This window comes from Mustelus asterias, chromosome 11 (genome assembly GCF_964213995.1).
Source record: "Mustelus asterias chromosome 11, sMusAst1.hap1.1, whole genome shotgun sequence".
Lineage (NCBI taxonomy): Eukaryota > Metazoa > Chordata > Chondrichthyes > Carcharhiniformes > Triakidae > Mustelus > Mustelus asterias.
The window spans coordinates 5500056-5526348 of NC_135811.1; the positions used below are offsets into that span (position 1 = coordinate 5500056).

At 44.7% G+C, this 26293-nt stretch overlaps 1 protein-coding gene across 1 annotated transcript in view; it reads left to right on the forward strand.

Annotated features, from left to right (window-relative positions):
* slit1a (slit homolog 1a (Drosophila)) overlaps nt 1-26293 on the forward strand; it is a 329132-nt gene that overhangs the window by 182019 nt on the left and 120820 nt on the right. Inside the window, exon 10 of the mRNA XM_078223079.1 lies at nt 24294-24365. Coding sequence (XP_078079205.1) covers nt 24294-24365 — 72 coding nt within the window. The remainder of the gene's footprint in view (nt 1-24293; nt 24366-26293) is intronic.

Consider the following 26293-nt stretch of genomic DNA (forward strand, 5'->3'; position numbering starts at 1 on the left):
ATCGCCTGCTGTATTTGTTTTTGTTTCTTTCCTTGTGCATGACAGACTGTTGAGAAATGTGCCACTTTCATCTCCTTTTAAAGAGGTGAGGTGCACCCTCACACGCAGCCCAGGAGCAAATACTGAGGATCCTCTGCAGTGTTAAATTGTTCCGTGTTTGATTACAATTGATGATCACTGAGCGTGATTACTTAAGCCTTGGTGTGGACTCAGAGTAAAGTTAGCAAAGCCATAGAAAGTGCTGGACATTAGAGCTGGTAATGTGGAGGAGACATTTTAAAGATTTATAAATAAAAGCTGTAACACACAAAGGAACTAGTGTCATCTCTGCGTAGCTCCCAGATGTGAAATATATAACACCTTCCTGACCTTTATGGCTGAACTGCTTTAGTCTGCTGTGGCTTGTCACCATTGTTCAAATGGACACAGCTCACTCCTGAAAATTGTAGATCAGTGAGGTCCTCCAATCTGTTCCCCAGTCCAGCCCCCAATCAGTGCAGAGTTACAATCTCATAGAAACTAGAAGCAGGAGTAAGCCATCGGCCCTTCGAGCCTGCTCCTCCATTCATTTTGATCATGGCTGATCATCAAATTCAGAATCCTGATCCAGCCTTCCCCCATATCCCTTGATCCCTTTAACCCCAAGAGCTATAGAAATTGTGATCAGGAACAAGGTCCCACTTTGCAATCCCTTCGCACTGAGGCCACAGAACATAAGGACAAAACAAATAGGAGCAAGAGTAAGCCATTCGGCCCGACATGCCTGCTCCACCATTCGACAAGATCATGGCTGATCTGATTGTGGCCTTAACTCCACTTGACACTCATTGACATAACACTTTTTACAAGAAGCCAAGGCAGGGAAAGTGAGGTGGCGGGAAGCTCTCTACATTCTTACTTGCATGGCCTCAATGGGTGAATGGCCTCCTTCTGTGCCAGAATGAATCTGTGACATCTTTTGGATTCTCTATCCAAGGGAGCTGTGGATGTTCAGTCATTTTGAATATTGGGGACTGAATTTGATAGATTTCTGGAGACTAAGTGAATTAAGGGATATGGGAAGTTATTGTGGGAAGGTGGAGTTGAGGTCAAAGATCAACATGATCATATTGAATGGTGAGTGGGCAGGATGGGCTGAATTGCCTACCCCAACTCCTGTTTCAGAATGTTAGAAATAGAAGATGACCATCCGGCCCTTCAGGCCTGTTCTGCTATTCAACAAGATCATTACAGAAGTTTCAGCTGCACTTTCCCACCCAGCTATGTTCTTATATATATATATATATATAGAATAGAGAGAGGATCGCAGGAGGTAGTGGCAAGCAAGGGAGACCGGACATTCCACAGTCCCACAAGGAGAGTGTTTGTTTGAGCAGCTGTGTGTGCGTGTGTGGGAGACTTGTGTGAGAGTTATTCGCAGGGGTTCTGTAGTTCTGAGAGGAGTCATCAGCTGCTTGTAACATATGCCTGACGCACAAAATTTAATTGAGGTGTTCAAAATTAGTGAAGGTGTCTTGACAGAGCAGATAGGGAGAAGCTGTTTCCACTGGCAGGAGGTCGATAACCAGAGGATGCAGATTTAAGATAATTGGCAAAAAAATAGCCAGAGGGGGAGAATTGGGGAAATTTTTTAGGCAGCGAATTGTGATCCGGAAGATGCTGCCTGAAAGGGCGGTGGGAGCAGATTCAGTCATAACTTTCAACAAGGAAGAAAAAAAATACTTAAAAAAGAAAAATCTTGCATGGGAAAATATGAGGGAATGGGATGAATTAAACAGCTCTTTCAAAGGGCCGACACCGACACAATGGGCTGAGTGGCCTCCTATTATTCTAACTGGTTCCAGACTAACTATTTATTGAATTCAATTCACAAATATGGTTTAAGTTTAAAGCTTATGTATTAGTGTCACAAGTGGGCTTACATTAACACTGCATTAAGTTACTGTGAAAATCTCCTAGTCGCCACACTCTGGTGCCTGTTCGGGTACACTGAGGGAGAATTTAGCATGGCCAATGCACCTAACCAGCACGTCTTTCAGACTGTAGGATGAAACCAGAGTATGTGGGGGAAACCCACGCAAAAATGGGAAAAACATTCAGACTTCACACAGATAGTGACCTAATTCGGGAATCGAACCCAGGTCCCTGGCACTGTGAGGCAGCAGTGCTAACCACTGTGCCTTGATGCTACTCAGTTCAGTACCATATCCATTAAACAGCTTTATTCATCATAGTTAATACACCTGATTATTTATGGCTAAAGTATTGAATGTCACCCACCTGCCTACACAATCAACACGTCAGTAAATAGGCCAACCTGATTTCTTCCCATTTCTGACCCCGGGAAAATGGATAGAGGATGGTGTGTATTACCAAGTGAGTCCAACATCTGCTCAGCTGCACCCAACCATTATTGAACAGCTTCATTTACACCTTCCCAACAGAGAGGACAGCAGGGAGCGCAGTATAACAACATGCTCAATATACCGCACTCGCTCCTGAGCAACATGAAAATTAAAATGCACAATGGTACATATAGACAATTTCCAAGAACATGAGCTGTAACTTCCGTGCTCCAGAGCATTGTATTGGGGGTACCTCAAGGAAGCGCTGGGGAAACCTCTTCAGAAGTTCCCAGCTAAGAGTTTGCATGGAGTGCAAACTTCCTCTGGACAATGGTCCTGCACTGGAAACCATCCGAAAATGGGATTTAAATCACAAGACTAAGATGGTTCCAACTGCGTCACATCAACAATTACCCAGAAACATTAAAACCACATCTGACTTCTGGGTAACTATTGCACTGACACAGACTGACCCGCTCCCCAAGAGCTGACCTGACCCCCTCCTCCCTGAGGCCAACCCGACCAACACCCCCAAAGGTCCAAACCCGACCCCTCTCAAGACCCAACCCCATTCCCCCTCCCCTGAGGTGCAACCCCTCCACTGAGGTCCAATTCAACCTGACCCCACCACAAACCACTGAAAGCTCGCTTACCTTTTATACTTACCTTCTCCCTGGCCTCTCTGGGACATTTAAACCCAAATAGACTTTTAAACCCACCTGGTTTATGGCAGTGAGTGCCGTGAAGTGAGGACCTGAGCCTCCTTGCTTTCAACTAAGCTGCCCTTTGAACCAGACCCCAAGGACACACTACACCATTCAAATCATTCAAGCCAGCATGGAAAAATATTTAAGATAATAAAACTAGGTGGCAATCCAACACTGATTGCGACTCTGAGGGAGTCTCAGCCCATTATGATTAAACCAATATCAACAAGACTTGAGATATTGGGTTGCCAATTTGTTTTTACTCTAATCTCAGCCATAACATATCTGGCCGATATTCCCAGGACAATTTACATGTTAAAAATGCTTTTCGTTAACACCAGTATGTGTTTAACAAAAATATCATCATTTCTTATTCCTTCCTGCTTACTTTCAATTACTTTCTGTAGGGTTTTTCTCTCTCTGATTGGGTATCTTCTTCCATTTCTATTAGCTTGACTCTGCTTTCTCAACATCTGTGACTGTGTCAAACCTGAACTTTGATTACCAACTCCACTTAATGGTTGGGGCTGTGACACTGATTGATTTGTCTTGATCAAAGACATTGGGTGCGATTTTCCAGCCACGCTTGCCCCAAAACTGGAAAATCCCGCCTGAGGTCAATGGACCCTTGCATGGTCTGTGTCCCACCCACTATGATTCCCATGATAGGCGGCACGGGAAAATTCCGCCCCCTGATTCACTTTGCTCTACTGGTGGATTCTATAATACCAGCAAACCTTCAGTTTCTTTGTCACTATCACCTCCTTGCTGACTTTCACATGGGGCTGTCGGAGGAATTTGGACTATAGGAGGTTTCTCATAACCTCCCTTTGTCAGATTTCCTCTTTCAAATGATCTACATGACATTGACGAGTTCTCTCACCAATCTTCACTGGAATGTGAATGCACCTGGTCTCTGTACAACAACTCTAGTCACATACTTCTCTTTATCATCTCGGTGGTTTTTAACCATGACCTTCTTACCATTGCTGAATCCTCTAAGTTTCATGCTTTACACTTCATGATTCATCTTTACTTTGGGGTTTCTCTTATTCTGCTATTGACGTCAGGCTTAAGCAAACTAAACCTTGTCCTAGGAACGTGTTCAAACACTAACTCGTAAGGTGAGGTCATAGACCTTAGGTTATTCTATAAAAGAATGGAAAATTGTCCTGCCCGTATCGAAGGAAACATAGAAATTGCTGCCTAGCTTGCCACCTTGTAAATATTCTGCAAAGACCTTTTCACAATCTGAACCTTTTTTTTCAGCACTATTCGATGCTGGGTAATACAATGGTATTGGAGTGTGTTTGACTCCATTTTTACTCAGAAACATTTCACCCTCTTCAGACACAAACTGTGAACCATTATCTGCCAACATCTCTGGCAACACATACATAACAAACCAACTTCTCAAAACCTCAATAGTTCTGCCACTATTTTGGTACTGCCTCTAGGGGAGCCAGTGGTGCAGTCACTGGGCTAGTAATCCAGAGGACCAGACTAATGCTCTCGGGACCTGGGTTCAAATCCCACCACAGCAGCTGGTCAGAGTTAGATTCAATTAATAAAATCTGAAATTCAACATGTCAGTAGTGGTGTCCATGACAATTAATATTGATTGTTGTAAAAACCCATCTGGTTCACTAATGCCCCTTTAGGGAAGGAGATCTGCCGTCTTTACCCAGTCTGGCCTACAAGTGACTCCAGACCCACAGCAATGTGGTTGATTCTGAGATTGACTAGAAAGCCGCTCAGTTCAAAGGCAATTAGCGATGGGCAACAAATGTCGGCTTTGTCAGTGATGCTCACATCCCATGAATGAATAAAGAAAGAAAAGAGTTGTGGTATCGGGCATTGACTCAATATTTATCCACTTGTATTGCTATCAACTAAAACTAGGCACTCTTTCCCTTTCACTTCGAATAAATCAATGTGTGCGCATTTCCACGTTTTCTTGTGTTTGACCAAAGAATAAAAGGAATTTGGTTGGCTCATTTCTCATTCTGCAATATACTTCACAACTCTACAATATCTCTATCCACCTATGGATACCAAGACTAGCTTCTTGCTGCTAACCCTATGTGTTCTTGAGGAAGTTCCTATAATAATCTCTCTAAACCTTGGTGGAATAATGACTCTTAAACCCCACAGGAAACAGCCTTGACCTACACTCCATTCATGCCTATATGTGAAATACTTCTGCAATTTTTCACTATCACACTCTTTAGACCAGCCATTCCTGACATAAGTGAACACTTTACTGAGCAGCGCATCCTTTCTCTGGCAGAAACTGGCTTACATTTGTGTATGTAAAGTTATTTATAGGTAACTTACTGGCTAAAAATGAATCAGATTCTGTGGGAAATTGCAAAAGAATATCATCATTTGCATGATCTGTTGATTTACAACATTTAATGTCATAATGATGGTTAATTTTATCATTTGGTTCTCTTTACACAATGACCACTTTGTACTCTTTTAGAACTTCCTCAAAGACAGACATACTTTTGCTGATCCCTGCTGTAAGTAACTCAGCCCAGTTTAACTGTACATTCTTGTGCCAATTTCTTCCCATCAGAGAGACTCTGCCCCTCTTACTATTGCCAATGGTGAGTAATAGCGTACATCATCACTTTCCACCCTAACACTAACTTCACCTAACACTGCCAGATAGTCTCGCCATGACAGGAACATCTTGGCCAAAGAATGATAAAAGTGTGGATCTCTTTCATAAATAGCAGAGGATGCTGGGAGGGGATGGCAATTAAACATTTTAAATCTGAGATGGGTAGGTTGTTGCTAAACAAGGCGGCTGAGAGAAATGGAGACAGGACATTTGGATGGAGTTAAAGTACAGATCCAGCATGACCTCACTGAATGCTGCACTGGCCTGGAGAGGCTGAATGGCCTCCTCTGGTTATTGTGGTGAATGCAGCAAGCCCAGAAGGAACAGACTCCCAAAGCCTTCCACCAGCTGAGATTTCCTCAGATTGAACGACAGATCATTCTTGATTGACACTCCATCCAACACCTTAAATATGAAGTTAGCATGTTGAATGCTTCAACGAGAGCAGACATGGATAGGTCATGAATCACAACCCCCCCCAAATCACAACCCCCCACTCCTGAAAACGGATACAAATAGCTTTGATAGCTGAGTATGTTTACCTCCAGTGAGAGGAGGTGGGGAGAATGTGAGGGTGGGAAAGGGGATACAATGAAAGTGAGACTGAGGATGTGTCTGAGTTCTCCCAGAGAGGCAGCCCCTGCAAAAGAGAACAAAAGATGAAGTGACAGGAAGGAGTTTTATCCTTGTGAAGAAGGACAAGTCTTTTCCAAGTTCAAAACTGGAATTGATACAGAATCTCGGGAACACAGAGGGAATTGTCCCAGTGTCCCAGTGCGGCCCAATAGGAAACAGACAGAAAAACGGAAATGTGCAATTTTGAAAATTTATTTTTGGGCTGTAGGTGTGTGAGTTCCAGAGAAATCCTGATGGATATTTTTCCTGGGTTTTCTTTCATTATATGTAAAATACAACTCCAGAAATGTGGCTCCAATAAAAACAGGTCTCGTATGGATCCAGTTAGCACTCTGGGTCCTTCCTGTATTTTCTAATGCAAGACTGTAATGAGCCACAAATGTTGGAGACACTCATTATATTGGATACATTGTGGCCTCTAAAGTGGCAAATTAACAGATACGCGGGAGTGAGTTACAGACTGGAATCTAATCGAAGGGACCAGGGTGGTTTATATATAGAACAGATACCCGGGAGTGAGTTACAGACTGGAATCTAATCAGAGGGATCAGGGTGGTTTATATATAGAATACCAGATACCCGGGAGTGAGTTACAGACTGGAATCTAATCGAAGGGATCAGGGTGGTTTATATATAGAACAGATACCCGGGAGTGAGTTACAGACTGGAATCTAATCGGAGGGATCAGGGTGGTTTATATATAGAATAACAGATACCCGGGAGTGAGTTACAGACTGGAATCTAATCGAGGGGTTTGTGGTGGTTTATATATAGAATAACAGATACCCGGGAGTGAGTTACAGACTGGAATCTAATCGAAGGGTTGGGGTGGTTTCTATATAGAATGACAGATACCCAGGATTGAGTTACAGACTAGAATCTAATCGAAGGGTTCAGATGGTTTATATTTGGAATAACAAACCTCGGGAGTGAGTTACAGACTGGAATCTAATCAAGGGGTGCAGGGCGGTTTTATATAGAATATCAGATACCCGGGAGTGAGTTACAGATTGCAATCTAATCGAGGAGTTTGGGTGGATTATACATAGAATAACAAATAGCTGAGAGTGAGTTACAGACTGGATTCTATTCGAGGGGTTCAGGGTGGTTTATATATATTTAACAGATACCTGGGAGTGAGTTACAATGTGGAGATGCCGGCGTTGGACTGGGGTAAATACAGTAAGAAGTTTAACAACACCAGGTTAAAGTCCAACAGGTTTATTTGGCAAATAAACCTGTTGGACTTTAACCTGGTGTTGTTAAACTTCTTAGTGAGTTACATACAGGGACAACTTGTCCTATTTTGTAAATGTCTCTGTGAAAGCTGCGTCATAGAACATAGAACAGTACAGCACTGAACAGGCCCTTCGGCCCATGATGTTGTGCCGAGCTTTATCTGAAACCAAGATCAAGCTATCCCACTCCCTATCATCCTGGTGTGCTCCATGTGCCTATCCAATAACCGCTTAAATGTTCCTAAAGTGTCTGACTCCACTATCACTGCAGGCAGTCCATTCCACACCCCAACCACTCTCTGCGTAAAGAACCTACCTCTGATATCCTTCCTGTATCTCCCACCACGAACCCTATAGTTATGCCCCCTTGTAATAGCTCCATCCACCCGAGGAAATAGTCTTTGAACGTTCACTCTATCTATCCCCTTCATCATTTTATAAACCTCTATTAAGTCTCCCCTCAGCCTCCTCCGCTCCAGAGAGAACAGCCCTAGCTCCCTCAACCTTTCCTCAGTTAGTGCATCAGTTAGTGCTGAACATACCAATTGGGTAAAGAGTAATGAAATAATAAAGCAAATAATGAAATGGAATTTAGTTGAGGTTGAGGTTTTCAGTGTGTGAAGATCAGGAAGCGTTTGGAAGTTGAGTATTTTGTGGACAGCAAATGAGGAAAGTCCAGAGGAAAGTGATCAAAGCTATGTTGGCAAAATTGAGGGTGGGTTTTAAAGGTTGCGAGAGAGAGAGAGAGAGATTGGAAGCTGGAGGTCAAACATTTCTTACTCATTTTCATGAGTGCACAGAAGTGATTGATGAGTGTTCCCAGATAAACGGAGCACAATTCAGGTTTCGACTGGAGCTGAGCTTCTAAAGGCAGATAGGTGTTGCTGAGGAGATAAGAGGCATTTAACAGGAAAAAGGGAAATTAGTATTTTGGAGGCAGCTTCCCTGTGGGAAATGGTGTGGGTGAATAATGGAATAAGCAAGTAACTCTTGACATTAAAGAGGAAGAAGCAATTGTTACAACTTGCAGGAATGGTGAGGAAACTCTTTCTTTGAAGAATTGTCGGTGAGAAAGTTTTGTGAGGATTGGAAAGATTCCTACATTTCAAAGCGATTTCACCGTGATTGAGTGCAACATTGTGTCTGGGGTATTGCAGGAACTCATCACCATTAGGAGGGGTGCAAACCAGTGGAGAAAACCGATGACAATTAGGTTGAACATTTTGGAGCAGAAAAGGACCACTAGGCCCAGCTAATCCCTCCCTGCTTCACAGATCATCTCCACCATGTGCTTTCTCACCCTAACCACCAAATCCCTCAACCCTCCATCTCACCACAATTTAAATCTTCAATTTAAACTTTGCACTGTCTCACCATATTTTCTATTCCCCACACTCCCATCTCACCATCTCTTCAGACCCTTTTCTGCCATTTTTTTGAAGAGAATGGTCTGGTGCCAAAATTGCTAAAAATAATTGAATGCCAGTTTCCCCTTGCTGGTCTGAGGGAGGAGGTATAGGGATTGAAACCCACTCCAAGTCAACTCTGGTCTGAATTCCAGGTTGAGAATCAGATGCTCACTTCTGTTGATATACATGGGTTGTGGGACCCCCTTGAAACCTCCAGCACCCATTGAGTAATTTCAATGGCTGGTACAAAGATACTTCAGAGAGTGAAAGGTGTGTTCACATTGTGGCCTGTCAGGCTGTTAATCAGACACAAATTCCTCCACGGTTTTACTCTGTTCAACTGCAGAAAACAACATCTAAATTCAACATTTTTAATTTATTCATTCAAGGGATGTGAGCATTGCTGACTGGGCCAACATTTATTGCCCATCCCTTGGTAAGGTGGTGGTGAGTTGTCTTCTTGAACCACTGCAGTTCATGTGGTGTAGGTACACCCACATTGCTGTTAGGGAAGATTTCCAGCATTTTGATCCAGCGACAGTGAAGGAATGATGATATATTTCCAAGTCAGGATGGTGAGTGACTTGGAGCGGATCCAGCAGATGGAGGTGTCCAATGTATCTGCTGCACTTGTCCTTCTAGATGATAAAGGCTGCAACTTTGGAAAGTGCTGTTGAAGGAGCTTTAGCGTGTTGCTACAATGCATTTTGTAGATGGTGATTTGCCTCAATGGTGTCAATCAAATCATGAAAACTTCAGTTATCATAGAAATCATAGAAACCCTACAGTGCAGAAGGAGGCCATTCGGCCCATCGTGTCCGCACCGACCACAATCCCACCCAGGCCCTACCCCCACATATTTTACCCGCTAATCCCTCTAACCTACGCATCCCAGGACTCTAAGGGGCAATTTTTTTTAACCTGGCCAATCAACCTAACCCGCACATCTATTATGTTTGCAAAGTGAGCAGTTTGAAGGTCCATATTTCTCAACCCTCCTGAACCACTCCCTGAATGTTCTTCCCTTTTCACATCTCCTCATTCACCACTGCTAGGGTGTGGTTTCCAAGGGAATCAGTCAAGATCCAGGACCTCGGGCACTGCATGTTGCTAGGGTTTGCGCAGGTTCAATCCATAACATGACACAGCATCTTCGAGTTGATGGAGGAAAATTAGGAGGGTGAAAATCAACTCTCATGTGTGATACATTTACATTTCTATAGCACCTCTTGCAACCTTGGAATATCCCCAAAGCGTTTCACAAGCAAGGTAGTTTGGTCACTGTTGCAATGTAGGAAACACAGCAGCTAATTTGTGCACAGTAAGATCCCAAAAAACACCAATGTGATAATGGCCAGATAATCTGTTTTTATTATTTTGGCTGAGATATAAATATTGGCCACAACACCAGGGAGAACTCTCTTACTCATCTTTGAAACAGGGCCTTGATATCTTTTACGTATGTTGGGAAGGGAGATGGGACTTTGGCTAAGGTCTTATCTAAGAGACAGCATTTTTGACAGTGCAGCACGCCTTCAGCCTAGATCTTGTGCTGAAGAACCGGGACTTGAACTCACGACCTTCTGATTTAGGGGGTTAGGAGTGGATCCCCACTGAGCCATGGCTGACACTGTGATGTGCATCAAATTAATCCAATCCTTGGGGTCCACTGTTGCGATGTATTTTGCTTGGTCATTATGGAGAGGCGCGTCTGGAGGTTCAAGTCTAAACCATTAACGTGGAGGCTGGACTGACGCTAAGTGGTCACTTGAGCAGGTGCTCTCTGCATGAGATCCATTCAGAATCATTAACATTCTATTAGCTTTGCCAGTTATTGTTAGCAGGTGGCCTGTGTGTAACATGGCTCCATTCTGAATGGTTACCGCATCATTGGAGCTGACTTTAATTGGTCGCTGCGGATGGCTGGTCTCTGACGACACTCTCAATGTGGTGATTACCGCGACCCATCAGCTTCCCTTCACCAACAAAACCATTTCCAGCTCATCTGCTTCTCATATTGGGGAGAGCCTGGGGGTTTAGCTTGTTTCTACACAAGGCGTGGGCTTACACATGTTTCCAATCCCGTGTGGTTATATATATATATCGAGGAAAGTGCAATGAAGTCATGTTTAGCGTTCTGATTTCGCTTGGTGCCAAGAAATGATGGATGGGAAATTGGCTGCAGTGTCCCCTTTCCGCCGGTCCATCAGCAACTGACTATCTTGGCTCACCTCTGGGTGACCAATGCAGTCTACTACTGTCTGCTGTACATGCATGAATGGTCAGTGTGAGTTATTCAACTTTGGGTGCATCCCACTCGAGCCTTATCCTGTCCTGGAGTATCCTAGGGAGGTCGTGTGGCGCAGTGGGTAGTGTCACTGCCTCTGAACCAGAAGCTCCAGGTTCGAGTCCCACCCCAGGACTTGATGGCCAAGGAAGGTATATTGATAGTAAGGTCAAACAGGTTGAGTACCAATCTGCAAAATCCTTCAAACACTGCCAATGACAGCCAGCAAGAGTGGGAGAGATTCCTGGTCAGCCATGTTGGAAAGAGTATTGGAGAATCCACCATCACTGTTCATATCTCCAGACTGCAACATGCCTGTAAAAGTGCTGTTGCCACAGCAACTCGAACACCCTGAGTGAACTGTAGCACATCATCACCACCTTGTATCTCTTTATCAGACTCTGTGTCACAGTCTCCTTAGTAACACTCCTGCAAAGCACAGTGAGACATTATATACATATAAGCTGTTATTGGTCTTGATCTAAATTAATATAGGGTGGGTCTAAACGCTGTGTTTAACACCATTCTGTGTTGCTGTATCTCCTTGACCAGGGTAGACTGTGGGGCTAGGGCAATATAGAGGTGGATGAAATCAATTTTGGGTGGTAAAAATAATCAGTGAAATAGTTCAAGAGGAAATGAGAAGTTTCTTCACTGAGTGGCTTGTTAAGATCTGGAATGGACTTCCTGACAGGGAGGGGGAATCAGGTTCCATAGAAATGTTTCCAATCGATTGAATTTGTACGTGAAGAGGATTCATTTGCAGGGTTACGGGAAGATCGCTAAGTTGTGGGTGTAAATTGGAGAGTGAATGAGAGGCTGAGAAAACCTGTGTGCAGACAACAACGACAGCAATTCACCAGCTTCATTTCACTTCATGCCTGATTGAATTTTCCACTAGCTCTGACACAGAAGCTAATCAGCAGGAGTGTAAAACAAGACTGGCCATTGTCAATCAACCATTTCATATCATTAAAGCAAAATACTGCAAATGCTGGAGATCTGAAATAAACACAGGAAATGCTGTGCAGCGTCTGAGTTAATGTTTCAAAACACACGTCAACCCTCCCACCCACCCACACACACACAACAACAACATCCCCCACACACGCAAACACCCACACCCTATTATCAGACACACACACCCCCATACACACACCAACTGCCCCCCACACACAAACACCCACACCCTGTTATCAGACACACACAGATACACACACCCCCATACACACACCAACTGCCCCCCCACACACAAACACCCACACCCTGTTATCAGACACACACAGATACACACACCCCCATACACATGCACACACCAACTGCCCCCCCCACACGCACACAAATACACAAACACACCAACCCACCTCCCCCCCCCCCACACACACACACACACACACACACACACACATATATACGCACACGCAGCTCTAAGATTCAGTGCCCACACAGAAATGAAAAACACATCCATTCCGTAATAGAAATAAACGCTTAACAAGATTGCAGAATTTACACAAAAACGATTAAAGTTTTAAGATGCATTGATGTCGCAAAGGGAGGAGAAGCTGAGAAAACAACAATGGGCTAATTAGGGGAAACTTTTTGCATGAAATGGGATTATATATTTCAAAATTAATGGTTACTCTCGGGATAAACACTTCAGCTTAAATCCTGCTCTTTACAAGTGTTCCATGTAATCCTCTTACAGATCACTCTTTTTTGTAGCTCACCCTTTTCTCTTGGTGAATTTTATGCTGTTGTCAGTGCTGGAGAACGGGACATTCCTATTTTCACACAGTTCCTGACAGCTTCTCTCAGCACTGGCACAGAAATCCAATGAGTAGAAAACCTCCCTCTACCCTGTCCCCATCAAACACAGTAAGAAGTCTCACAACACCAGGTTAAAGTCCAACAGGTTTATCTGACGAAGGAGCAGTGCTCCGAAAGCTTATGGTATTTGCTACCAAATAAACCTGTTGGACTTTAACCTGGTGTTGTGAGACTTCTTACTGTGTTTACCCCAGTCCAACGCCGGCATCTCCACATCAAACACTCCCAGGACAGATACAGCACGGGGTTAGATACAGAGTAAAGCTCCCTCTTCACTGTCCCCATCAAACACTCCCATGACAGTTACAGCACGGGGTTAGATACAGAGTAAAACCCCCTCTACACTGTCCCCATCAAACACTCACAGGACAGGTACAGCACGGGGTTAGATACAGAGTAAAACTCCCTCTACACTGTCCCCATCATACACTCCCAGGACAGATACAGCACGGGGTTAGATACAGAGTAAAGCTCCCTCTACACTGTCCCCATCAAACACTCCCAGGACAGATACAGCACGGGGATAGATACAGAGTAAAGCTCCCTCTACACTGTCCCCATCAAACACAGTAAGAAGTCTAACAACACCAGGTTAAAGTCCAACAGGTTTATTTGGTAGCAAAAGCTACGAAATAAACCTGTTGGACTTTAACCTGGTGTTGTCAGACTTCTTACTATGTTTACCCCAGCCGGCATCTCCACATCATGACCATCAAACACTCCCAGGACAGCTACAGCCCGGGGTTAGATACAGAGTAATGCTCCCTCTACACTGCCCTCATCAAACACTCCCAGGACAGGTACAGCACGGGGTTAGATACAGAGTAAAGCTCCCTCTACACTGTCCCCATCAAACACTCCCAGGACAGGTACAGCACTGGGTTAGATACAGAGTAAAGCTCCCTCTACACTGCCCTCAAGAAACACTCCCAGGACAGGTACAGCACAGGCTTTGAGACAGCTCTGAGACAGCACTGAGAGTGTCCACCTAGATTATTCTGCTCAATTCCTTGGCATTCAAGCCATGGCTCTGTGACTCAGAGTGCGAGCGCTACCCACTGAGCCATGACATACAGGCAGAGATGCTGGAAGACTCAGTGCTGGGAGGAGTGGGCGTGAAGAGAGAAGATTGATAAAAACTGCAGGAACTGTGTGCAGAAAGTGAAAGAGATTTGATTGTTTTCCAGAGAGGAGGGATCTGAACGTGATAGCAGGATTAGTTGCATTGCCTTGCTCCTTACAAATCAGAACCTTACTGTCAGCTCCAAGTGTCTAATGAATAGTATTAACTGGTGCCTTTCTGTTGAACTCAGTTCATCCTGTTACAATTGTACTGGCTCCAACACACAATTCCCTTAAAAAGGGAAATCATGATCATTTTCAAAGGAAGATGTATTATTGAAGCGGCAGGTCTACCAATCACCCTCCCACGATGTGCATTAAACAGGAACAAAGAACAAAGAACAAAGAAAATTACAGCACAGGAACAGGCTCTTCGGCCCTCCAAGCCTGTACTGACCATGCTGCCCGACTTAACTAAAACCCCCTACCTTTCCGGGGACTGTATCCCTCTATTCCTATCTCATTCATGTACGTGTCAAGAAGCCCCTTAAAAGTCACCACCATATCCGCTTCCACTACCTCCCCCGGCAATGAGTTCCAGGCAACCGCCACTCTCTGTGTTAAAAAGTCTGCCTCGTACATCTCTTTTAAACCTTGCCCCTCGCACCTTAAACCTGTGCACCCTAGTAATTGACTCTTCCACCCTGGGAAAAAGCTTCTGACTATCCACTCTGTCTATGCCCCTCATAATCTTGTAGACTTCTATCAGGTCTCCCCTCAACCTCCGTCGCTCCAGTGAGAACAAGCCAAGTTTCTCCAACCTCTCCTCATAGCTAATGCCCTCCATACCAGGCAACATCCTGATAAATCTTTTCTGTACCCTCTCCAAAGCCTCCACATCCTTCTGGTAGTGTGGCGACCAGAATTGAACACTATATTCCAAGTGCGGCCTAACTAAGGTTCTATAAAGCTGCAACATGACTTGCTAATTTTGAAACTCAATACCCCGGCCGATGAAGGCAAGCATGCCGTATGCCTTCTTGACTACCTTCTCCACCTGCATTGCCACTTTCAGTGACCTGTGTACCTGTACACCCAGATCCCTTTGCCTATCAATACTCCTAAGGGCTCTGCCATTTACTGTATGTTTCCTATCTGTATTGGACCTTCCAAAATGCATTACCTCACATTTGTCCGGATTAAACTCCATCTGCCACCTCTCCGCCCAAGTCTCCAACTGATCTATATCCTGCAGTACCCTATGATGATCCTCATCACTAAAATCCACCAACCTTTGTGTCGTCCGCAAACTTACTAATCAATCCAGTTACATTTTCCTCCAAATAATTTATATATATTACAAACAACAAAGGTCCCAGCAATGATCCCTGAGGAACACCACTTGTCACAGCCCTCCATTCAGAAATGCACCCTTCCACTGCTACTCTCTGTCTTCTTTGACCGAGCCAATTTTGTATCCACCTTGCCAGCTCACCTCTGATCCCATGCGACTTCACCTTCTGTACCAGTCTGCCATGAGGGACCTTGTCAAAGGCCTTACTGAAGTCCATGCAGACAACATCCACTGCCCAACCCTCATCAATCATCTTCATCACTTCCTCGAAAAACTTGATCAAGTTCATGAGACACGACCTCCCCTTCACAAAACCATGTTGCCTCTCACTAATACGTCCACTTATTTCCAAGTGGGAATAAATCCTGTCTCAAAGAATCCTCTCCAATAATTTCACTACCACTGATGTAAGGCTCACCGGCCTGTAATTACCTGGATTATTCTTCCTACCCTTCTTAAACAAAGGAACAACATTGGCTATTCTCCAATCTTCTGGGACCTCCCCTGTAGCCAGTGAGGATACAAAGATTTCTCTCAAGGCCCTAGCAATTTCCTCCCTTGCCTCTCTCAGTATTCTGGGGTATATCTCATCAGGTCCTGGAGACTTGTTTACCTTAATGTTTCTCAAGAACCCCAATACCTCCTCCTTTTTGATCTCAACCTGACTCAAACTATCTACACATCCTTTCCCAGACTCATCATCCACCAAGTCCTTCCCTTTGGTGAATACTGACGCAAACTACTCATTTAATACCTCGCCCATTTCGTCTGGCTCCACACATAGATTCCCTCGTCCTTGAGTGGGCCAACCCTCTCCCTGGCTAACCTCTTGCTCTTTATATATGTGTAAAAAGCCTTGGGATTTTCCTTAATCCTGCTGGCCAATGCTTTTTCATGACCCCTTTTAGCTCTTCTTACTCCTTGCTTAAGTTTCCAAAACTTGCCATACTTATCCTTCATCCTTACATGAATGTGCCGGTCTTGAATCCCTATCAACTTACACTTGAAAGCCTCTCACATTCCAGATGTTGATTTGCCCTCAAACATCTGCCCCCAATCTACAATCTTCAGTTCCTCCCTAATATTATTGTAATTAGCCTTCCCCCAATTTAGCACCTTAACTTGAGGACTTCAGTTATCTTTATCCATCAGTACCTTAAAACTTAGACATAGACATAGAACAGTACAGCACAGAACAGGCCCTTCGGCCCACGATGTTGTGCCAAGCTTTATCTGAAACCAAGCTCAAGCTATCCCACTCCCTATCATCCTGGTGTGCTCCATGTGCCTATCCAATAACCGCTTAAATGTTCCTAAAGTGTCTGACTCCACTATCACTGCAGGCAGTCCATTCCACACCCCAACCACTCTCTGCGTAAAGAACCTACCTCTGATATCCTTCCTGTATCTCCCACCATGAACCCTATAGTTATGCCCCCTTGTAATAGCTCCATCCACCCGAGGAAATAGTCTTTGAACGTTCCCTCTATCTATCCCCTTCATCATTTTATAAACCTCTATTAAGTCTCCCCTCAGCCTCCTCCGCTCCAGAGAGAACAGCCCTAGCTCCCTCAACCTTTCCTCATAAGACCTACCCTCCAAACCAGGCAGCATCCTGGTAAATCTCCTCTGCACTCTTTCCAGCGCTTCCACATCCTTCTTATAGTGAGGTGACCAGAACTGCACACAATATTCCAAATGTGGTCTCACCAAGGTCCTGTACAGTTGCAGCATAACCCCACGGCTCTTAAACTCCAACCCCCTGTTAATAAAAGCTAACACACTATAGGCCTTCTTCACACCTCTATCCACTTGAGTGGCAACCTTTAGAGATCTGTGGATATGGACCCCAAGATCTCTCTGTTCCTCCACAGTCTTCAGAACCCTACCTTTGACCCTGTAATCCACATTTAAATTAGGCCTACCAAAATGAATCACCTCACATTTATCAGGGTTAAACTCCATTTGCCATTTTTCAGCCCAGCTTTGCATCCTATCTATGTCTCTTTGCAGCCTACAACAGCCCTCCACCTCATCCACTACTCCACCAATCTTGGTGTCATCAGCAAATTTACTGATCCAGCCTTCAGCCCCCTCCTCTAAGTCATTAATAAAAATCACAAAGAGCAGAGGACCAAGCACTGATCCCTGTGGCACTCCGCTAGCAACCTGCCTCCAGTCCGAAAATTTTCCATCCACCACCACCCTCTGTCTTCGATCAGACAGCCAGTTACCTATCCAATCGGCCAACTTTCCCTCTATCCCACACCTCCTTACTTTCATCATAAGCCGACCATGGGGGACCTTATCAAACGCCTTACTAAAATCCATGTATATGACATCAACTGCCCTACCTTCATCAACACACTTAGTTACCTCCTCAAAAAATTCAATCAAATTTGTGAGGCACGACTTGCCCTTCACGAATCCGTGCTGACTATCCCGGATTAATCCGCATCTTTCTAAATGGTCGCAAATCCCATCCCTAAGGACCTTTTCCATCAATTTACCAACCACCGAAGTAAGACTAACCGGTCTATAATTATCAGGGTCATTTCTATTCCCTTTCTTAAACAGAGGAACAACATTCACCACTCTCCAGTCCTCTGGCACCATTCCCGTGGACAGTGAAGACCCAATGATCAAAGCCAAAGGCTCTGCAATCTCATCCCTTGCCTCCCAAAGAATCCTAGGATATATTTCATCAGGCCCAGGGGACTTATCGACCTTCAGTTTATTCAAAACTGCCAGTACATCCTCCCTCCGAACAACTATTTCGTCCAGCCTATTAGCCTGTAACACCTTCTCTTCCTCAAAAACATGGCCCCTCTCCTTGGTGAACACTGAAGAAAAGTATTCATTCATCACCTCGCCCATCTCTACTGACTCCATACACAAGTTCCCACTACTGTCCTTGACCGGCCCTAACCTCACCCTGGTCATTCTTTTATTCCTCACATAAGAGTAAAAAGCCTTGGGGTTTTCCTTGATCCGACCCGCCAAGGACTTCTCATGTCCCCTCCTAGCTCTCCTAAGCCCCTTTTTCAGCTCATTCCTTGCTAACTTGTAACCCTCAATCGAGCCATCTGAACCTTGTTTCCTCATCCCTACATAAGCTTCCCTCTTCCTTTTCACAAGACATTCCACCTCTTTTGTGAACCATGGTTCCCTCACTCGGCCATTTCCTCCCTGCCTGACAGGAACATACCTATCAAGGACACCCAGTATTTGTTCCTTGAAAAAGTTCCACTTTTCATTAGTGCCTTTCCCTGACAGTTTCTGTTCCGAACTTATGCCCCCTAATTCTTGCCTAATCGCATCATAATTACCTCTCCCCCAATTGTAAACCTTGCCCTGCCGTACGGCCCTATCCCTCTCCATTGCAATAACAAAACACACCGAATTGTGGTCACTATCTCCAAAGTGCTCTCCCACAACTAAATCTATCACTTGGCCCGGTTCATTTCCCAGTACCAAATTCAATGTGGCCTCACCTCTTGTCGGCCTATCCACATATTGTGTCAGGAAACCCTCCTGCACACACTGCACAAAAACTGTGGCATCCGAACTATTTGACCTACAAAGGTTCCAATCAATATTTGGAAAGTTAAAGTCCCCCATGACAACTACCCTGTGACCCCCACACATATCCATAATCTGCTTAGCAATTTCTTCCTCCACATCTCTATTACTATTTGGGGGCCTATAGTAAACTCCTAACAACGTGACCGCTCCTTTCCTATTTCTAACCTCAGCCCATATTACCTCAGTGTGCAGATCCCCCTCAAAGTGCCTTTCCGCAGCCGTTAAACTATCCTTGATTAACAATGCTACTCCTCCACCTCTTTTACCAGCTTCCCTACACTTACTGAAACATCTATACCCCGGAACGTCCAACAACCATTCCTGTCCTTGTTCTACCCACGTCTCCGTAATGGCCACAACATCGTAGTCCCAAGTACCAATCCACGCCCCAAGTTCATCTACCTTGTTCCGGATGCTCCTTGCATTGAAGTAGACACACTTCAACCCACCTTCCTGTCTACCGGTACCCACCCTTGATCTTGATACCTTCCCCAATACCTCACCACCCTCAACACTGACTTCTGGACTACAACTCCTTTTCCCACTCCACTGACAAATTAGTTTAAACCCCCCTGAAGAGCCGTATCAAATTTCCCTCCCAGGATATTGGTGCCCCTCTGGTTCAGGTGCACCCCGTCCTGTTTGTACAGGTCCCACCTTCCCCAGAATGTGTTCCAATTATCCACGTATCTGAAACCCTCCCTCCTACACCATCCCTGCAACCACATGTTTAACTGCACTCTCTCCCTGTTCCTCAACTCGCTATCACGTGGCACCGGTAACGTACCAGAGATGACCACATGTTTTGTCTTGGCTCTCAGCTTCCAGCCCAGTTCCCGAAATTCCTGTTTTAAATCCCCGTCCCTTCTCTTACCTATGTCGTTGGTACCAATGTGTACCACGACTTGTGACTGTTTCCCCTCCCCCTTAAGAATTCGGAAGACACGGTCCAAGACGTCACGGACCCTGGCATCCGGTAGGCAACATACCATCCTCGAGTCTCTTTTGCTGCCACAGAACCTCCTATCTATCCCTCTAACTAATGAGTCCCCAATAACTATTGCCCTCCCACTCTCCCCCTTACCCTCCCGAGCCACAGAGACGGACACAGTGCTGGAGATCCTCTCACTGCGGCTCACCACTGGTATGTCGTTCCCCTCAACCGTATCCAAAGCGGAATACTTGTTGCTAAGGGGAACGACCACAGGGAATCCCTGCACTGACTGCTTCCTCCCAGCCCCTCTCACCGTCACCCATCTATTTTCATTCCTCGGAGTAACTGTATCCCTAAAGCTTCTGTCTATGGCCACCTCTGTGTCCCTAATGATCCTAAGTTCATCCAACTCCAGCTCCAGTTCCCTAACACGGTTTTGGAGCTGCAGCAGATGGGTGTAGTTCCCACAGGTGTAATCAGCAGGGACACTGACGGAATCCCTCACCTCAAACATAGTGCAAGAGGAACATTGCACTGCCTGCACACCCATCCCCTCTAGATACCTTGCCAGTACCAGGTAGAAACAGCAAAAATGAATTAAACTCACCCCTGCTCGCCCTTTCTGCCTAAGCCCTGTGAGCCAAAGCCCTTATAGCTCACACTCTGCTTCCCACACACTATGCTGCCCGCTCCCAACGCTGCCCGCTGTATACCGCAGCCTACCTTTTATACTTCGCGCGCTTAAAAAACCCTTGCCAGACTCCTTAGCAGCCCACTTCCGGTTTTCACTTTAAACTTAAGAAAAATACTACTACAAAAGTAAAGGCCAAAAAAAACCACACTAACTGACTAATTAAATAAATAAATAATCCAATCAATCTCTCACCAGCACTCCTGCCTCCAATCACTCCCTCTCTGCTTGCTCCAGTGGAACAATAACAAAACTTACTGAATTCTGGTCACTGTTCCCGCACTGCTCCCCTACTGAAATATCGACCACCTGGCCGGGCTCATTCCCCAATACCAGGTCCAGAATGGCCCCTTCCCTAGTTGGACTATCTACATACTGTTTCAGGAAACCCTCCGGATGCTCCTTACAAACTCTGCCCCATCCACGCCCCTAGCACTAAGTGAGTCCCAGTCAATATCGGGGAAATTAAAATCTCCCACCACAACAACCCTGTTACTTTTACACCTTGCCAAAATCTGTCTACATATTTGTTCGTCAATCTCCCGCTGGCCTATAGTAAACCCCCAACATTGTGACTACACCTTTCCTATTCCTGAGCTCTACCCACATTGCCTTGCTGTATGAGCCTTCCGAGGTGTCCTCCCGGAGTACAGCTGTGATATTCTCCTTAACCAGTAGTGCAAATCTGCCATCCCTTTTACATCCCCCTCTATCCCACCTGGAACATCTGTATCCTGGAATGTTAAGCTGCCAATCCTGTCCTTCCCTTAACCAAGTCTCTGTAATGGCATCAACATCATAGTTCCTGGTACTAATCCAAGCTCTAAGTTCATCTGCCTTACCTGATATACTTCTCACATTGAAACAAATGCACTTCAGTCCACCAGACCCTCTCTGATTAGCAATCCCATCCTGCCTGCTGTTTCTCTGAGTCTTACTGGCCCTACTCTCTGGTTTTCCTTCAGCTAATTCACCTTTGCTTTGGTTTCCACCCCCTGCCAAATTAGTTTAAATCCTCCCGTGTGACACTAGCAAACCGCCCGGCCAGAATATTTGTGCCCCTCCAGTTTAGATGCAACCCGTCCTTCTTCTACAGGTCCCATCTGCCCCGGAAGAGACCCCAATGGTCCAGATATTTGAAACCCTCCCTCCTACACCAGCTGTTTAGCCACGTGTTGAGCTGCACTATCTTCCTATTCCTAGCCTCACTGTCACCGTGGAACAGGGAGTAATCCTGAGATTACAACCCTAGAAGTCCTGCTTTTTAACTTTCTACCTAACTTGCTAAACTGCCTCTGCAGGACCTCATCACTCTTCCTCCCTATGTCGTCAGTACCAACATGTACCACAACCTCTGGCTGTTCACCCTCTCCCTTCAGAATGCTTTCTGTCCATTCAGAGATATCCAGGAGTTTAGTGTTGACTCTCGGAGAGGCTTTAATAAGCTTTTTGGTAAATAACAACAAATTGGTGGGAGACTAAACCAGACCGATTATCAGAAATAGGGCTGGAGGATGCCATTCGGCCCGTCAAGCCTGTTGGGCTATTTGGTAAGATCCGGGCTGATCTCCACTCAATAGTTGAGGTGGGATTTTGTGGAGGCGAATGGGGTCTCAAATACCAGAGGTTGTGCCAGCGAGATCCATTCCTGGGAAGGTCCAGTACATCTTGTGGCACTCAGGCACTTGATCAGCCTGCGGCTGGCTTTCCACTGGGACCAAGAACTGGCTACCACCACCAGTGGCAGGGCGAGGGATGAAGCCTGTCAATGGGCATTAATTGTCCACCTAAGTGCCTGAATTGGCATCAGGACGGGAAATTATCCATGAGCCTTCCCGCCATTAACCTAATTACGATGGAGGCAGAAAGGCACAGGGGTCCCCACCCGCCCACTACCCTACCTCTCAATTAACTGTTCACACCCACCCCGTCACACCAAACATGCAAGATGGCGCACGATTCTGCCCATGGTCTTATCAATCCTAGGTAGTGACAGAAAATGGATGGAGGTTTGTGCTTTGGCAAACTTTCCATTAAACTGTTTCTGCAAAGGCGTGCGGGTGTGTGCGTGTGTATGCATGTACAAATGTGTGAATGAGTACGCATTAGACTGTGCATGATTGTGTGTGGGAGCAGGTCTGCATGTGTAAGTGTGCATGATTGAGCATGTGCTAGTGTCGATTTGTGCATTTGGACAGAATCAGGCTAATGTTCGATGCCCTTGTGGTCAAATAGCCTGTCAGCACCCACTGTCTAGACTCATCTGTGCTGGTTGGCCACAGGGACTAGGTCCAGCAGTGTCACAAAGTCCTTATCCTAAATGAGTTAGAAACTTAATGAATAAGGGGAGGAAATTGTAAAAATGAGTTTGACAGGCATGAGACACAGATTGGGTGGGGATTAAGGGAAGTAAGGGGTCAGTAGTGAGGGGGCAGGAGGGACTAATGTCCCCAGTGTTTGTAGAACTTAAATTGAAGCTGCAACGTAATGGATTGAAGACTGTGGGGATCAGGCTCAACATGTGTTTGTGAAAGCTCGAAGAGGCAAATGATTAAATTGGAAAGGAAAAGATATACCGGAGAAGCTGGGATTGTTCTGCTTGGAGCAGAGAGCTTTAAGGCGATGTGTTCAACATTATGACTGATTTTGACAGAACCACAAAGGAGGAATTGTTTGCAGTGGCAGTATGGTCAGTAACCAAAGGACACAAAAAAAGCCACAGAGGGGAAAATGAGAATCTTTTTGCACAATAAGTTGTTCTGATGTTCAACTACAAATATCAAACATGTTGCTATTTCCCTGTCTCCTATTCCGATACTCATTTTAAACAGGTTACAGTCTGTGTTAACTGACCAAAGGTGGGATTTAATGTGCGTCTGTCAAGTTTTATAATGTCGCTGACAATAATTCACAACTTTGTGTTTATTGCTGAAGAGAGAGACATGTTGCTGAAGCTTTTCACCTTACACCCATCAGGCCAATGCAAGAATTGCCAAATTTCAAAAACTCACAACAATTTATAACACAGGTGAAAAGATGGTGATTAGTTGGCAAGTTGACTGTCATTGGCCAAAGCGTGTCATGGGGAAAGCTAAGGGGACCTATAGGCTCCCCTAACTCCTGGGTAATTCACAAAAGCCACAAGATTTGAACATATTCCTTTTGTTTGCAGAGAATGGGTCCCCGTGTATGAATATATTTTATTTCTAACAAGTGTGAATGAGTCATATTATGAATTTAATTGATTGTCTTAAATTGGTTGCTGGTGTAGCTATTAACACACTCAGGATTATTCAGCAAGTGCCGCCCTTTGATCGAATCACATCTTAACAGTCGGTGTTTTGTGGGTGGGTTTGTTGAGTATGCTTGATACTGTGTCTCTGATGAATAACAGAGGAAACATGCTTGATTCAATCAGCACTCATCCCCTGTGGTATAAATTGTTGTGATTATTTGAAATTTGACATTCTTCTGTTTATCCTGATGAGCGCAGGATGAAAAGCAATATTTAGCAATCTTCCAGTTGTGTTCTACCCAGCGCCCTTGTGTTTAGAATTATTCACATGGTTCTCTTTCACTTTCATTCCAGACGACTGGAACAGAACGGAATTAAGTCCGTTCCACCTGGGACATTTACTCCATATAAAAAGCTGCGACGTATGTAAGTACATCACTTCATTTCTCATTCTTCTTCAATCTCTCAATTTAAAAATTAACATTTACAACTAACATGTTAGTCTTTCAGCAAATGTGCATGTGTTATTTTAATGCAAGATTGAACACTGCCAGGACAGCTACACTGTCCCCATCAAAAACTTGCAGGACTGGTACAGCACAGGGTTAGATACAGAGTAAAGCTCCCTCTACACTGTCCCCCATCAAACACTCCCAGGACAGGTACAGCACGGGGTTAGATACAGAGTAAAGCTCCCTTTACACTGTCCCCATCAAACACTTGCAGGACTGGTACAGCACAGGGTTAGATACAGAGTAAAGCTCCCTCTACACTGTCCCCATCAAACACTCCCAGGACAGGTACAGCACAGGGGTAGATACAGAGTAAAGCTCCCTCTACACTGTCCCCCATCAAACACTTGCAGGACTGGTACAGCACAGGGTTAGATACAGAGTAAAGCTCCCTCTACATTGACCCCATCAAACACTCCATGTGGCTCAGTGACAATTTTTGTATTTTATTATTCGTTTGAAGCACTTCTTGACATTTTACTATCTTAAGGGTGCTATACAAATGCCAGTGGTTGTTGTTATTTGAGGAACAGATTGACTATTTGTCCCCAGAAAATATATTATTTTGCAATATTATGAGCTGCAGTCTGGAGGGAGACACTGGAGTACTTGGCTCAAGGCCGAAGAAATTACGTTGTTCTCTCAAAGACCTGATCATTAAATTTTCAGGTGTGAAAGCCCAATAAACGATAAATAAAACCAGGCAGGAGATGGAGAGATAAAGAAAAAGCATAGAAACCTCCACTCAAGCACTGATTACTATGGTGACTCGCAAGCAACAGGTTAATACCTTCTCTTCAGAAACTACGATTATTCAGCCGACCATTGAAATCTTTCTTGAAATTATGTTTCTCTCTCTCTGAATACCTTTTGTTCCCTTCCCTCCATATCGAGGTTTTCACAGATCACATTTTAACCACACTTATTAGCCTGATCTACTCCCAGGCCTTGACCTAGCAGTTAGAAGGTGAGGAGGACCAGAATGGCCCAGGAGGGGCAACAGAGCAGATTGAACAAGAATGATAAAAATATTATATTATTAGGGCAGATTTCATAAGTGCTTTCTTATACTGTCTCAGCAACCCTGACAACCTAAGGCAATCTGACCAAGGTGTTTAGAACCTTCACCGGGTAGATAAATAAAATCTACTTCCTCTGCTGAAGGGAACCTAGAACAAGGCTGCACAATTAGACAACATCAGAGTTAGCCCGCAGAGGAATGAAATCAGGAAACAATTTTTTACACAAAGGATTGTAAAAATCAGGAACTCTCCTTCACACAGCAGTGGGATCTCAGGAATCATTCCCATTCCCCAGCTCCGCCTCCCCATAAAAAAATACACACTAACCTTTTTTGTAGAGTGGCCTATGCTAAAAGGCCATTAATTAGGTCACTGCAAAATGGGCAAAGGCAGTCAGACCCAACTCATGGCTTACACTCTGAGTTTTCTCATGGCATGTTGTATACCGTAGCACAATAGTTACGTTATTCAGCTCCCAATTCAGAGGTCTGGACTAAAGCCCTGGAGAAATGAGTTAAAATCTCATCTGGATAATTTAAATTCAATTAATTAAATAAATCTGCAATGAAAAGTTAGTTATCGGTAAAGATGACCAGGAAACTACCAGGTTGCCATAGAAACAGATTGGGGTTCACTAATCTGCCATCCTTTTCTGGCCTATATGTTACGTCAGTCTCATGGCAATGTGGCTGATTCTTAACTTCCCTTTGAAATGGTCTCGCAAACTACTGAGTTATATTCAAGAAGGCGGTCCACATCCACTGATTGAATATGAAAAAAGATTCTCGGTCTTTTGGCAAAGATCAAGCGTCAGATCAAG